Genomic DNA, 16,817 nt, shown 5'->3' on the forward strand with positions numbered 1-16,817 from the left:
TCTACTGTACGCAATGTCTTGTCTGCAGAAGTTCATGTTTCATTTTGCATAAACTGCTTTGTATGAGAGAGGCTCTTCTGAAAATAAATAAATAAAATCTTAGGCTTCCACTTTTAGCTGAAACCGTTAAAGCTTTATCTGGCACAGTCCCTCTTTGAGGAATACAAGATTATGACTGTATTCTCCACATACAATTCTATTCCTCTTTACAACAAAATTTTACATGCTGTAATAGTACACAAAAGCTAATGATGTACCAAGCATGAAAACCTATATAAGGCTTGGGGGTTGGAAACTGTTTTCCATTTAAATAAACTTATTTGCAGTATACATGCCCATTAGATACATGCTATTCAGTAAACACACATTGAAATGGTAATTCAGTTATTGTTTAGGCATATTTATCTCCAGCTCATCACATAGAACATTAAAATAGGTTGAGAATAAGTATTATTAATTCAAATTTATGAATCTAGAGAGTAAGTTTTCATTTTAAATGAACAGTAATTAAGATTGCCATCTGTCTCACTGCATTTAAAATTCTATTCAACCTGCCTCAAAATAGAGTCCATGGTAATTTATTTCAAGAAGCATTTCCCCCGTAGCAAAAAGCCAGACACAACAGGAAGCAACATTAATGAGCTTCTCACACACAAAAAAATAAAAATACTTCAAGTATCAGAAACTTGCTAAATCATTCACAACTCTTTTGAGGGCATAATTTCCCAGCAGAACTAACCAACATGACTGGCAGCCAGTTCAGCCTAAGTGTCTGCAGAGGCTGCTCTAAGTCATATGGCTCTGTGTGATGTGGCAGTCCTTCAGCCTGCAATACTCAGCTTGGGAAGTGGAGAGAAGGGGCATATTCCATGATTCTTCATACAGAGTTGCACCTCAAACTGTTTTATATTATTTTGAATTAAAGAACAACATGCTGGCCTACTAGGGGAGACATGGATTTCTCTTGCGATACCACTGCTCTGTGTGCAGAATATCAGCCTGAGACCTTCTCTCTCCTTCAGTACCAGGTTGACTTATCTACAATTTAAGTTCCTGAGCATTAGACTACTTCAGCAACTGTAAGGCAACCCAGGGTTTATGAGTTAACAGCACAAAAAGAACTGGTAAGGATCTTCACAGAACAAATAACATCACTGTTACTGTCACTTACACATTAACATCCCATATCCCACTGCCATAGCCCCTAGTCAGCTGCTGCAGGTTGAAATTTTCTTACATCAACTTAGAAGTAGCAATGTGTGAACAACAGAGTTAGTACCTGTAAAGGCATGCCAACTGCTGGGCAGAGCCTTGAGACTTTCCTTGGATTTGGGTAAGAGTTGGCTTAACAGCCCAAACTAGAAGACTGAACACTGAAGGTGCCTAGTAGAACCTTCAATCCCAGAAGCTGACTGCAAGGGTTTCTTGCTTGACAATAAGCACAATCTAGGATCTTTGATACATGACTTGAATACTGAGATATTGTATCATGGCACATAAACTGCTATCTTAGATTACTTCACACAAGATTCCATGCAGTTGGAATAATGGTAACCTGGGCAACTCTGGGGAAGGACACGTGTTTTGAACTTCCGGGATGCATTTTCAACATTGTCCAAGTAGGGGACAATAACAACATCAATATGAAACAGGAAAGTTGCATTCCTAGCTGGCATTAGAAAAGGCTGTGTCAGAAGTTACTGATGGTCTTTGCATTAACACCAATGAACTTCCTAAGAATCTGAAACAGAGATCCAATGGAGAGGGAGACAGCAATTTGGATTTCAAAGATACCCAGGTTCTGATTTACCCTTAATTTTTATACAAAAATCCTTGCAATATATCAATTTTGAGACAGAAGTATCGAGGCAGAAGGCAATTAAACCAAGTAGGTATGGCCAGCCTGGCACTGCAACTCAGAAAGCAGTTTCTTCATCTCACGTTTAGCTTACTGCAGTGAGTTGTAAATGAACTGTCCTTTGAGTATAATGAAAAGAAGAAGGAACATTACATTTACACATCTGACAAATAGATGTACGAAGAAAACTTTCACCAAATCAAAGGTTTGCTCTTTAGCCCTAGAAAGAAAGGAACTATCCAGAGAAACACTTCCCACAAACACTTCACACTTACGGTGGTGATCGCATTGGGCTTAGCTCCATGTTGGAGAAGGACATTAATGATGTGAGTGTGACCTTGTTGAGCAGCTTGGTGGAGAGGAGTGTACCCATTCTGTAATCCATGGTGGTTACCATAAAAGCAAATAAAGAAGAAAAACAATCACCAGCAATTAGATTAGAAAATTTGGTTTGCATAATTCTGCTCTTTTTCAGATATTTCAAAAAGAAATTAAGTCACCAATTGAAATGAAGATAATAAATCTACAGTAATAATAATAGTCGATTACTAGATTAATGAAAACATAAGGATAATATTTTTATTCACACGTTATCTAACATCTCATGCTGTAATCCAATTTCTGGAAAGAAATAATTCCTCATTTTCTAAATCAGAATTAGGAACAATAAGTAGCAGAAAATTTAGTTGGCACACTAGACATACAGAATCATAGCTGAAGCAGAGAACATTCTCTTCTTCTCACATCTTTGTTTTCCTACAGGAGGCCTAAGATTTGCCTTCGAAATATTTGAGACAATGTAAAGATATATAATTTTTAACAGCAGTGATTCAATAACATTTGCTTTTTAGAAAAGCTACCAGCATCCATCTATTAAAAATGTCAATCAACGTTAGCTTTATCTTGACATCAAAAGGCCTGACCAAGCTGTAATTATTCAGAAAAATATGTGCAAACTTCTGTATTAACAAATACCCTTAACTCCATATATTTATCTGTTCCAGAGATTAATTCTGTGTTACTCGATACAGAATCACAGCAAAAGTGCACTTCAGCTAATTGATTTAAGGTGGTTTTGTGCAAACTCAGTCAAGCAATTCATCACAAAATACTTGAAATTGGTTTGAGAGCAAGTGGAAACTATACGGTGAGAAAACACCAAGTCAGTTTCAGTGGACACTTAGATACAGCCTGAGGGCAGACTCTGAGAGGCACACTCAGTTATCTCTTATGCAACTCAACATATGTAAGTAATGCTTTATGCTACTAATTAAACAGTGATAGTTTGGAACAGATACAGTTCTCATAATTACAAAATACACACATGGACTAACAAATTAAAGGGGGATTTTACTGTAAATTGTATAGCAAAGAAAATTTACTATCTTAAATATCAGTGCAATCATTTAAAAACAGAACTCAGCAGTATTATTTTTCAATGGAGATGGCATAAAGCATCCTGGAGGCACTAGAGGTTATTTATTCTGTAACATGCCTATCCTGAATCCAGCCAGCATTGATTCACTCTTTAAACTGAGTCCACAGTAATGGTTGACAGATTGCCCTTATTTTTATTGGTCTCTTGACATGAGACTTGGAGAATCACTGCCCCATACTGCTATACTTGTCTACATTAATGAAATTTTTCTAAATAAGAGGAACTAGTGTCAGAATCTGGTCCAGTGGCCCAAATACAGAGAGTGGGGCTTAACACTAAACATGCAAGTATGTATCCCTTTAGTTAGCCTACAAACACCTCAGCTGAATGTTTTGGCAGCTACAATTAGGATCCTGCTAATGTGTGCTTTATTAATTCTTATCAGCTGTTTTTCTGATAGCATTGCCAGTTCTTTTGGAATCTCTGTTTTTTATTCATTGATTTGGGGTGATCTAAAGAAAGATGGGCCAGCATATTGTTTTTAATTGGCTCTGCTACTTGCTTCTATTCTTGTTGACAGTGACCACTGCAGTGAAACAGTCATACTCAGACAAATGAATCCATCACACAGATGACAGCTGGGAACAGAAAAGCTGGCCAGAATGACCAGTAGCTTATGATCTGGTATGGATTTTACAAATACTAAGTACATTTATCAGCAATATCAACAAATTTTTTCATTCTGATCCCAAGAGATCCAATATGAAAACTAGAAATAAGCTATTGCGTGATATCAGCTTTAACTGTGCTGAAGGGTAGCCTTCTGCTGAAGCTCCAAGGTAGCCTTCACTTCCTGGATAAGAGTGATGTGATAACATCTTTGGTGCAGCACATTGATGTAATCACCAGAACCTCTGTTTTTGTATACTCAGGAGATATAAACTTCTTGATCCACAAGGCATGACATTTTTTTTGTTATGTACACCAGTTTACATTGGAAAAAATTGCTAAATCCTGTGGATTACACTCAGTATTTGGCTACATACAGTTCAGTGCACTTCAGCAGAATCGGTCGATAATAGCATAACCAGCTCCCCGTCAAAAAAATCCAAACCTGTCCTGAGTAAGATGCATTCTCCCACTGTTGATGTTTCCTTTATCAAAGTCATGTCACACATGCTTTGATCGTGAGTAATTTTTCCCACTCTGCTCCCAACAGATCAGAGAGAATCTGGAATCACCCAGTTTCTGAATTGTATTTGGCAATACATCGGCATTACACTATGTAAGCCATGTGTGAATGAAATCAGAAATAAACTTGTTAGTTGCAAATGAAAAGAAGGAGAAAACAACAGATAAAACTGCAACAACAATGAAAAAAATACCAATTTCCCTACATAATCCCAAAGAGTTATCTGACTTTTCTTTTGTGAACATTGAACAAGGTGATGCAGCAGACACAATGCATTCCACTATATATATCAAAACATGTTGACTTCTACCACTCAATAATTACAGTTTCCTACTTAGTGGTATGTATCACTAGCATTTGGTTAACAAGTTCACATTAAGAGCACAAGAAAGCAATGAAAAATTATTTACCTTTGTTTTAGCATTGACATTTGCTCCCTCCTTGAGAAGAAAATTCACCATTTTTATGTTTCCATAGTGACATGCCACAATTAAAGGTGTATAACCAAGCTACAAGAGAACATAGAAATAGAACCGCAAGCTCAGTAGAATATTCCTTTATGATGATAGCATCCTTTGGCACACTGGAGACAAGTAGCCACTAAATGACTTACCTTTGTCTGAGCATCTTGGTTTGCACCATGTTTTGTGAGTATTTCAGCTACATTCACCTTATCCTCTTGAGCTGCAAGGTGTAAGGATGTCAGTCCAGTCTGAAATGGAATATATAATATAAATGAATAAATAAATAAAATCTTCTTCAGATTACAAATCTATCCTTTCTCACTTTCTTATCTTTAGAGACTCTAACTATAACTTCTAAATATATGTTTTAAACAAAGTAGAGTTCATGCTTCTTTTGTCTGGCTGACAAACAGCTCCACAGAAATTACATCACCATAACAACAAAGTAAATGTTTCAGGCATCAATGATCACACTTGGATTTCGTAGTATAATGTCACTAAGGAAGCTGAGAGTCCCAAAATAAATTAGCGTGCTGTGCTTCCCACTCCTCAGATGGGAGAGGGAACCTTAACAACTGCAGGCAAGAGTCCGAATGAAGAAATTAACCCCGAAACAGATCCCACTCAAAGATGCCAAGGAAACGGATACAGTAATTAACTGAAAGCTCACTGTGATCACACATGGCCATGAACAAGGACGGGAATACACTTTTTGAGAGAAATAAGAACCACACTTTCTTATTGGTTATACAGTATATTACATTAACTCTAGATAATGAGAGACTTGAGTCATTCACTTTGACTTGTGTGAACAAAAACTACAGGCTTTCAATTTAAGGTAAATAAAATTTATGTATATACCTGTACAAATCTGGTGAGCTATGAAAATACAGGTTTTCTCTACACTTATCTTCTATGTAGGCCCATCAAGTATAACCATAGGAGATCCAAAGGATTGGACAGATCCTCCAGAGCAGGTTTTTTTCCACTCACTGCTCCACTCATACTGTTGTTATTTATCACTCATTTCCTCACCTTGGCAAGATGACTAAAGAGTAAGATATACGATAATAAAGAGCCTTTGCTGCACTAAATTATTTTGGACTGCAGCTCTCAGGTTTCTGTTATATGTAATTAAATCAACCCACAGACCCGCAAACTCCAGAATTTTACATTCCTCATCCTTTGGATCTAATGTAAAATTTGAGGAACATGCCTGAAACAGCTAAGAGATGGCAAGGTTGCAACACAACAAAAATGCAGCTGTCTCATCTTTCTGAAAGCCTTAGAAACCATTTTACCTAGCCTCTTTTGTCCTGTTACCTCTTCACCTGAGCAGGTGGTACACCATTTTTCTCTGGTCACAGCAAACAGCTGCACCTCCTCTAGTGGGCTATCCAGAAAAGTTATTAATTACATGATACAGGTCAACTGATCAATCTATCTGCCATTCCTACGTATCCTCTCCTCACTTCTATTGTTTCCCCACTTATGTCACTTCTGCAGACACTCAAATATGCATACAAGGAAGTGGAGAATTTCTGAGAGCATGACCTCATTCCCACACTGTTTTTGGATTTTCCTGGATACTCTTGACATAGATAGCACTTTGTCTTCAGCTGTGAGTTACCTTTGTTGCCACATGGATATTGGATCCTTTCTCCAAAAGCAAGGTCACCATGTCTGTGTGACCTTCTTGGGAGGCTAAATGAAGTGGCGTCACTCCCTGTTTGGTCAAAATGTTGGTCTCAGCCCCATAGTTCAACAGCGTGGTAGCTATCTGCATCTGATTTTTCTTGGCAGCGATGTGTAGAGGGGTGTATCCATTCTAACACAGGTTAGGAAACAAAATGAGAGTAACGTTAATAAAAGCGCCATGTAAGACTAAAAAGTCAGACACACCTTAGAACTATATTATTTTCAGTTACTTCTTATGATTAGAGTTGGGAGTCCACTATATTTTCAACACCAGGCATGCTTTTGCAATCTATTATTTTGTCCATACCAACCAGAAAAAACAGGCTCTTGCTGGGGCAGACAGGACTTCTTAATCTGATAACTTCAAATTACCCTGCATTTGAAACCTATGTTTTGAATATCCTATGTTGTAAATACTCACTTTTGAGTGATGCTCCCTGTGACAAGCAATGGGTGCACACTCTTCATTACATTATGTGTTTTAGGACTGCATGGGTAAAGGTGTGTCTGCATAAGGAATTTTGATACGTCAGACATAGTTCTGGCTAGAACCAGTAATATGGAATAATGTTATTCTGATCAAATCGACCATTTAAGCAAAGCATTATTGGTACTCTGAGAACAAGACAACTTCCATCTTTAATCGCTTTAGAAAGCACTAAGTGGGAAAATTTAGAATCAGAGAATATCATGAGAATAGATTACATCAGACAGTCTCTGTGGAGATGTTGGTTGGTCTGTATCTTCTTAAAAGGGAGCTTCACCAAGCTATCCAATTGCAACTGTACCTTTTGCCACCTTTCTTGCACATCAATGTAAAAAGGATGGATCCCATTTTCTAGCAGCATGGAAAACAGCAGTTCCTTACGGGACAGAACATGCCGAAGACAGCATAAATTCTCATTATTCTTCCCTTTTGGTAGCCTTTGCCTAACACAGTGAAATCATAACACTATTTCCAATCCCAGAATGAATTCTACATGTACGTGGTTATAATATACACATTGTTTCTAATATTACAGAACACTAAAGTAAGTTCCAACTATGACTAAAGCTCACAAAATAAAATAAAATGAGCAAAGAGAGGCATAAATATGCATGCATACACATATGTAGCTCTTTTTCAAGGAAGGTTTGGAAGAACCATCATTTGTGCAGTTGGGTGGTTATTCATATGAGATTGCTCAGGGTCTGGCCTAGTCGCATTTCTACCACTTCCAAGGATCCCATGGCCCTGAGGACAACCTGTTCCAACACTCGGTCATCTACACTTGTTTATTTGTTTGTTTGGGGTTTGCTGTTGTGTTTTTGTTTTTTTGTTTTTTTGTTTTTTTATTTTACATTGAATTGAAACTTTCCACGTGGAACTAGCACTGGCTACAGTATCAAAGGAGGTTGTGGCCAGGCTGCCCTCTCATGAGGGTGTTAGACATGGTGCTGCCTCCTGCTCTCCATGAAAGAGAAAAGCAGCAGGAAGGAACGGTAGGAAGGAGAGAGGAAAGAAGGAAGGGAAGCTTAGACGTGTACTTTTTACTAAGTAAAAACTGGCTGGATGTCAAGGCCCAAAAAATGGTGGCGAACAGAGGTCAATCCAACTGGTGACCAGTCACTAGGGGTGTTCCTCAGGGGTCAGTATTAGAGCCAGTCCTGTTTAATAACTTTACTAATGATCTGGATGAGAGGATTGAATGCACCTTCATTAAATTTGCAATGACACCAAGTTGGGAGGATGCACTGATCTGCCTGAGGGCAGAAAGGCCCTATGGAGGGACCTGGACAGACTGATTACTGGCATGAGGCCAGCAGGATGAAGTTCAACAAGACCAAATGTCAGGTCTGGCACTTTGTTTGCAACAACCCAATGTAACACTACAGGTTCGGGGCAGAGTGGCTGGAAGGCTTTGTGGGAGTAAAGAATTTGGGGGTTTTGGCTCAACATGAGTTGGCAAATTGCCCAGGTGTCTGAGAAGGCCAATGGCATCCTGGCTTGTATCAGAAATAGTGCATCCAGCAGGAACACGGAGGTGATCATCCCTCTGTACTCAGCACTGGTGAGGCCGCACCTTGAGTGCTGTGTTCAGTTTTGGGTCCCTCACTACAAGACAGACACTGAGGCCCTGGCGCATCCAGAGAAGGGCAACAAAACCAGTGAGGAGTCTGGAGCACAGGTCTTATGAGGAGCAACTGAGGGAGCTGGGATTGTTTAGACTGGAGAAGAGGAGGCTCAGGGGAGACCTCATGGCTCTCAACAACTCCTGAAGGGATATCGTGCTGAAGTAGGGGTCAGCCTCTTCTCCCACGTAACAGTGATAGGATGAGAGGGAATGGCCTCAGGTTGTGCCAGGGAAGGTTCAGGATGGATATCAGGAAGAATTTCTTCTCAGAATGAGTGGTGAGGTATTGGAACAGGCTGCCCAGGTGGAGTCACCACCCTGGAGGTGCTCAAGGAAAGGGTAGAAGTGGCACTGGGGGACGTGGTTTAGTGTAGTGATGAGCAGCTGGTTGGACTGGAAAACCTTAACAGTGCCTTCCAATCCCAGCGATGCTATGACTGCACGAGCAGGGCGGCGCGGCCGTTGGGGCGGAGCTCACCTTGGCGGTCGCGTGGGGCGAAGCGCCCTTCTCCAGCAACAGCAGCGCCACCTTCTGGTTGTCGTAATGGGCCGCCACGTGCAGGGGCGTGAGGCCGTTCTGTAAGGGCGGTTAGGGGCGTTAGTGCGGGAGGGTACCAGCGGGACCCCGAGCGCGGGGCGGCGGTTAATGTTAGTGACCAGAAGTCACAGGCAGTGGCTGTTTAATGCGGTGAAGAGCAGCTGAGGGTGAGCCTTGGCGGCCCTGCTTGATGTGGCCACCAGCGTGTTTCCATCTCCCCCAACCCTGTGAGAACCAGTTCCCACAGCACAGAGCAAAAAACGGCCTTACCCCTGGGTTTTTGATTTATGATTTCAACAGTTTGGAAATTCCTATGAAATCAGTATTTCTGGAGCCACAGAAACGTCTTTGTCCTCTGTGCTGCCCATTGCATAACCCTCCTGTAGGGAACCTAAACCCAGCGCTCAGCACCGCAGCCTCCAATGCTATCAGAGACAACTGACAGCCTTGGGAGGGCGTGATCTTAATAAAGCTAACACCACCATATGAAAGTGGCTGCAGGCTTCCTTTGTATGCACGTTTTGCCAAGTAAGATCCCAAAATGCTGCTAATTTTTGTTTCTTTCTGCTTAGTACCTTGCCGGCTGAATCAGGAGAGGCATGACGCTGCAGGAGGAGCTTTGCCACTTCCAGGCTCCCATATTTGGCTGCCACATGCAAAGGTGTGAATCCCTTCTGAAAAATTTCAGGAGGCAGAAGCAAATGTTTGTGTTAAAAAGCATGCTGACACCTTCCTTTCGAGAGATATGTTATTAAACAAGTTGGTAATTCTTTGACCTATACTCAAGCTGCCAGAATCAATAGCCTAATGGTGAAATAGCATCATCTCTTAAAAGCATTTTGAGAACCATGAAATACAAAATAAGTTTTCCTCTTTCATTATTCTTTCCCATGTATGTGGTGGCAGAGTGGCATATAGTTTATCTGATACAGATTCTACTAGCAACATAACGCTATGTGAGCAAGGAAGGCACTTGTTCAAATTTCTATTCCAAACCTGCTCCATTATTATTTTTTTTTTTTAGCTTTCTGATAACAGTTGTAGAAATATTTCCTGCGTCAGTTGGTGCCAGTAACAATGAAACACCAATTACATTCAGCGAGAAAAGTTTCAAACTTTGTGTTCATTCTTTAGAGAGCTTGTTGAAGAATTTCAACTTGGTCTTTTTTTTTTTTTTTTTTAAATCAACAGTCTCTGCTGGAGCCTCTGAACTTCAGCTAAAAACATCACTACCTGACTCAATAGCAGTGGCATGACAAAAATCTTGCATTTTTGAAAGAGCACTTTTCTATTTGTTTTAGTAACACATATCAGTGATGCACAGACATAAGGTCTATGAAAAACTAATGTGCAGTTCACCTACTCTTTCAATTTTAAAAATCAAGCTGATAAGGAAAACAGTAGGTGGCAGACTACACTGTTGTTCTGACTGTAATTCCAGGTAGCTGCAAATACCTATTTGTATGACACGTAAGCAATGTGTAATGCTTATCATCAACTTGTTCCAGAAATCCCACCTCAACAGGAGTTTAGGTTAGGAAATCTCAAACATTTCCAGCTCATGCATCAAAGGTTTGTAGAAAGATTATCTAGAGGGTTACATCTTCCCCTATTCATAATTATAGAATGTTTCTGCAGTACTAAAAGCAAATGTCACAAAGCAGTGTGGAAAACTGAGACAGTATTTAGTGTATTTTTAGCCATTTTTATGTGATTTGACAAATAAAAGGACAACAGCAAGCATGCCCAGTAATCCATAGATCATAATTTCAGAATTGCTGCTTTAGTCCTCTAAACCCCAGAAAACATCAAATTCTTCAAAAATACATTTTAAGCTCCCTCTGTAAAATCAGAGGCACTACTTAATCACATGTGATACATTAGAAAGAAATACCTTGGCACATAATTCTAGTCACAGTATCTATTTTCTTATATGTTTAGCACTCCATTAGGAATGTATTGGTAGCCATTTTTTGCTAACAAAACAATAATATTCTACAGACTATTTCTTTTACAAGTTTAGAAAAATGGTCCACTGGGTCATGTGATATCTTGCTTATAGAACTGCTGAATATCAGAATTAGATGAGACTGAAGAGATACTGAATTGTATAAACAAACATTTAGGAACAATCATTTAATATAGACAGAATTATTTTACTGTTTAAATAAACAAAGTATTGAAAAATAAACAGACTTGTTGATTAGGAAAAATAATTTGCTACCTTCCCTCAAATCTGCACTTTCTAGTTTGAAAATTTTGACAAAAGCCCTGTCCGTAACACAATGGCAAAGAGTTACATGGGAGGACTTCATTTATATTTTAAGCTTGTTATAGCCCTGTATTTATCATGACCTGAATTTGGCTCCAGTAGGATCCAAACTCTCCACTTCAGATGACAGCAAAAACTGTCAAAACTCAATCAATGTCTGATACATTACTTCAGTTTACTGGATTGCTGCTGATTAAATAGGAACAAAACAAGATGCAAAGTAGCTCAGTTTCTCAGCGTGAAAGTACATCCCTCATGAAACAGGCATGCTCAAGCATACACTGCTTATACTGCTAGAGTACAGTCACAGAGCATTCTGACTTACTTTGGTGGACATGGAGTGCGAGGCACCTGCCTCTAGGAGAACTGATGCAACATCAACTTGTCCCTCTCTGGCAGAGATGTGCAGTGGAGTGTATCCATTAGTTGTTGCAGCATCAGGGTGGGCCATGTGCTGTAGAAGAAGCTGGACAATCTCTGTTTTACCCAAGCGAGAGGCGATGTGCAGTGGAGTCTGTTCTTCCTACAACTCAAATCAAGTAGACAATTAGAGCAGGTAGAACTATTCTGAACCCAATATCATGTTTTATACTAATAAACATTTCTATGCATTTGTCTTGGAAAAATACTAAGCAACAGCACAAAAAAGCAGTAGAAGAGGGCAGGTTAATTTTTCGGATGAGATTCAGCTTATAACAGAAAGAGAAGTAACACAAAGGAAAACATTATTTTTCTTGTCTCAGTAAGATGACGCTTAGCTCCCCCCTCACTTGCTCTCTTTTGTGTTCTTAATTTGTTATACACCAGCTACCTTGCTCTGGAAATGATTTATGTTTTTATAATCTAGTACTAACTGCTATCAGAATGCCTGATGTTTGGATTTAGGATATTGCTGTGTACCTTCTCACTTAGATGGAACAGCTGCTGCTGGTCTGAATCAGGCATATTGTACTGAGTCTGCCTGGGACTGGGGGTAATTTTCTTCTAGCAGCTCATATGGTGCTGTGTTTTAGATTTGTGACCAAAATGGGGTTGCTAACACACCAGTTTACCAGGTTTAGGTATTCCTGAGCAGCGCTTGCACAGTGTCAAGGCCTTCTTAGCTGGAAGGTGACACAGCCAGGACAGCTGGTCTGAATGGACCAAGAAGATAATTCATTCCCTGTAATGTCATACCTAGCAATAAAACTAGAGGGTGAGCTTTTCCAAAAGAGCTGTTGCTTGGAGACAGGCTGAGCACCAATCTGCTTGTGGGAGGTGGTGAATGATTGCCTTTGCATCACTTGCAGGGGGACAGGGCTTGTTTTGTTCTGTGTTTATACTGTTCTGCTGTTATTTTTTTCCCTTTTTTCTTCACTTATTAAACTGCTTTTATCTCAACCCAAGAGTTTCAATCACTTTTTACCTTTTGATTGTCTACCCTGATCTCACAAGGAAAGAACAAGCAACTGCATGAAGACTGAGTCAGAATGACCAGCTAGGCAGGGTCAACCCACTGCACACATTCTATTTGAAACATCCATGCAGAAATACGTTGCTGCTTTTGGAACTATTTAAGATTTGTTTAGTGTTGAATTCACAGATTATATAAAAATGAAATTAATTCTCCTTTGGTTCCCTGCTTCAGCTATATTTTTTAGTAAGAAAAAGCAAGAAAAAGCTGTGAGCAGAACACCTACCCTGGCTCGAGCGTCAACTAGGGCCCCATTTCTCAGGAGACAACGAACTACTTCCACCTGCCCGGCACGTGCTGCCATGTGCAGTGCAGTTTCTCCACGCTGCAGAAAAGTAAAAAATTTTCAATGTCTTAAACCTCCATGAAGAAATAGAGCTCTGCATTTCTGCCAGCTGAGACAGGGAGCTAAGAACAGTGCATGCATACATGTGCCAAACCTGGGTAGTCTATGGTTTGCAAATTCAGTGAACCTGGACAAAAATTATTTATACAGTATTCCACCTCTTACACTTGCCTGGTCACATATGTTCCTCAGCTTTCTATACACAGGTGCATCAGCTCGTGCTGATGTACACTGAACATTATCTCTTTGTACAATTGTACAGTGAACCTGTGTCTTTCAAGGGATTGTGAGGCACACAAGCCTCAAAATGGAAGGGGATTTTTCTCCAGATGGTCTCTTTCTGCACACTGTGTGGAGCTGGCAGCTTTAAAATGCCTTGCAGTAGCTGTGCACAACTGAGCCAGCATATGAAACGTGTAAAATCTGTGCTCAGCAGCACAGATCCATCTGTAGGCTATGAAATGAATCTTGCTTCAAGCCTTCTACAACAAACAGAATTTGAAGGAGCATATGAAATTCTGGAAGGCTAACTGGAGTGATGTTGAAATTCAGAATGTGATAACAAAGTACAGGTGACACATTTGAAGCATTTACTTTTTGCATAGGTTTGCAAAGAAACACTGAAAGTGACTACTCCTTGATAATGCTATTTTCTAGCTGAATTTTGCACAGTTCAACATTTTTTGAGCTCAGTGTCATAAAGTGGACTAAAATAGTCCCTGTGCAGTTCACTGGTATCTGACACATAAGGCGCTGGGACAGTTCTGCAATCCAGAACTCAGCATATATCTGTTAAGTATGACAACACAGCAAGAGTGATCATTTCTATCTATTAGGATTTTTTTTTCTTCTCACTACAGAACTGGATTATGTTATTACTGTGACTGTCAAGTTAAACTGTAAGTGCCAAACTGAACACTCTTGTCAAGATCTTTTGTGTCAGAGATCAGGTCTTCTCAACCTTCTGCACAGAGATAGCAAAAAGAAGTAACCTGAGTTTGCCTCCTGTTATGAACTCAAAGCAAACCCTCTGGACATTTAGTTGATTTACCAACGATCAATTTAAAATTAATGTTGGATCATTATCTGTGATTAGTAAGTAGGCAACAAACAAAATCTCACGGCCTCTGTTACAAACCATAATGCAGAATCTACATAAACATTATTACCTGAAGAATGAACTGCTTAAAATGAGAATAATTTTTACATTTTTCACAATCTAATGATCAAGTTTCTATGAATACCCTTTTATACCTGAGTTAACAACACAATTCAGCTTTTGGAAACAGTTAGAAATCCAGGTTTTATGTATGGATTGCTTTTACAAGAAATAGAAAGCAGTAAAACGTTTTATCAAGAAGAATCTGTCCAAATGATTCAAGCAAACATTGGTATACGTAACACTGTCACTAAGCTCCATATAAGATTTTTCTGTCAGGAAAAACTAATAAGCCAGCGTACCTGAATTAATAACTTTTTTGTGTTATTTTCTTCTTGGGAACACTTATTTATAACTTTACTGGTAAAGAACTGCTTTTAACAAGCAGATAGATTGTCAAAAGTTAAATATTTGTTTATAATGACAAATTCAAACAGTAAGATATCTGTGAAATACAACTTAGGAAATCATGTTCTTTTTACGGTTATTATTCCTGGTAACTAGGCTAGTGGTATACAAACACATCCATTATTCTATGATAAGTCAGGTTCTGCATTTCGTTACCTCCCAAAGGTCACATTTGCCAAGTTTAAATATGTTCTTTTGCAAGGCACTAATCCCTGGAATTTCCTGTATAAAAGGAACATCTTGAATTTAATATTTTAACTTCTTGTTTAATTAGGTTTAAGCATTTAATACCCTCCTTTTAATACAAATGACACAATTTCATTATGGCCAGCAAGGCTTTGCAAGTAGAAATTAGAGCCGCTTGGAGATAAATTTCATCATTCTCAATTGACTTGGTTTATAATCAGCTTGCAATGTATTTGGTGAGCTTTGACTGTTTTTAAGGGAATTTTACCTACTCAGGCATTGCAGGAGAGTACACAAAACCAAAAGTATCTTACAATGCCTATACAGTAGTTATTTTCCCCTCTTCACTGTTTGGGAAAGGTGCTAGCATAATTTGTCCTAACACAGAATAAAGTAATTAAGTATCATTAAAATGTGACCTTTGTTTGCACCGCATGGACCCTTTTGTAGCGAGCATCACACAGATGATTCTAGTCAAAGCCATACTCACAATGTTAGTGACATCGGGAGAGGCTCCGTTCTGCAGCAGAAGGAGGACTATGTTCAAGTGGCCCATAAATGCAGCCACATGTATTGGTGTGAGGCCCGACTGCGAAACAAAGCAAGAGCAGTTTTACTCCTCTGCACGAGCGTAGGGGAGGGGCTTCTTCGTTTAAATAAACATAAGCGAAGGTGAGGCATGACAGGAAAGAGAAAAAAAGAAGCAAAAAAGGAGAAAGAGAAGGAATGTTTCTTCAGGGTATGAAACATTTTTCTACCTCCGTTATAGCCTGGATTGAAGCCCCATATTTCACCAGGAGTTCCATGACTTTGATGCGATTTTTCTTGCAGGCAATGTGCAGTGGAGTAAAACCATTCTGTGCAAAAGACAGTCATGTTAGTTAAAAACATGCAGCTACACTTTCTACATAGCTCCATGCTGGCACACTGGGAGCAGAAGTGTTAGAGTAGTAGAAGCAATTGTTCTTTAAGCACAAGAGGTTATGAATTACAGAAATCTCCCAGGAGCCTCAAAGAGAACAAAGCAGTGCTGCTGCTTTCTTCTCTAGCAATGGAGAGAAACTGAACTTAGACCTCTCAAAACCAAGTACAGATGTGCCCGTTCTGAGTCACAAAGGTATGCCCATGTGCATGTATGTATGCGGTTCCAAAGACTGCACATATATACGTGTAAGAATAACTTTGAAATCAGTTAGGGTGTTTTGAGATGTATAAAGCACATACTATACCTTTCTAAGAACGGAACAGAGTATTTCTACCAGATTCCATCTTTTTTTTCCTTTATCTTGTAAGCTTATAAAGTAAGTATCTATGTATATTAATTTAGTATTTACAAATCAACCTACAGTATACTGTATTCATTTTTAAGTGTTATCTTATATTAATACAAGGTTATCTTATATTAATACCACTATTTCAGCTTTAGCTTCACAATACCAATTCTTTAGTCTTGCTAGATTTGCGGCCCCTCTTCCTTTATTCCTGTAAGCAAGGTATCAGCTCTTGGTATCTGGGTTAAAATTAAATGGGAAGGAGCAGGAACAGGAGAGAATGAGGAGTAGAGAAGGGAACATCTTAAACCAGAGTTGCAGCCTAGAACTTTAAACTGTGAGACAGTAGTTTTAGTGTTTTGCTTACTCTCAGTAGATATTCATTTCTTTCAAAATGTTTATTCAGTAAGACTGGGGCTTTTCCAACAAAGCATGTCTTCACATTGTATACATAATACATGCTTTGACTTCAAGATGTTT

The 16,817-nt window shown here is 39.3% G+C and overlaps 1 protein-coding gene across 1 annotated transcript in view; it reads right to left on the reverse strand.

The window, feature by feature from the left end:
* The window catches only part of ANK2 (ankyrin 2), a 159,074-nt gene that overhangs the window by 82,250 nt on the left and 60,007 nt on the right, over positions 1 to 16,817 (reverse strand). The window contains exons 12-21 of the mRNA XM_090139219.1: positions 15,825 to 15,923; positions 15,557 to 15,655; positions 13,194 to 13,292; positions 11,840 to 12,037; positions 9,818 to 9,916; positions 9,183 to 9,281; positions 6,523 to 6,720; positions 5,042 to 5,140; positions 4,839 to 4,937; positions 2,134 to 2,232 (exon numbers count right to left, since the gene is read on the reverse strand). Coding sequence (XP_089995345.1) covers positions 2,134 to 2,232; positions 4,839 to 4,937; positions 5,042 to 5,140; positions 6,523 to 6,720; positions 9,183 to 9,281; positions 9,818 to 9,916; positions 11,840 to 12,037; positions 13,194 to 13,292; positions 15,557 to 15,655; positions 15,825 to 15,923 — 1,188 coding nt within the window. The remainder of the gene's footprint in view (positions 1 to 2,133; positions 2,233 to 4,838; positions 4,938 to 5,041; positions 5,141 to 6,522; positions 6,721 to 9,182; positions 9,282 to 9,817; positions 9,917 to 11,839; positions 12,038 to 13,193; positions 13,293 to 15,556; positions 15,656 to 15,824; positions 15,924 to 16,817) is intronic.

Source organism: Phasianus colchicus, chromosome 4 (assembly GCF_987193195.1).
Source record: "Phasianus colchicus chromosome 4, bPhaCol1.hap1.1, whole genome shotgun sequence".
Taxonomy (NCBI): domain Eukaryota; kingdom Metazoa; phylum Chordata; class Aves; order Galliformes; family Phasianidae; genus Phasianus; species Phasianus colchicus.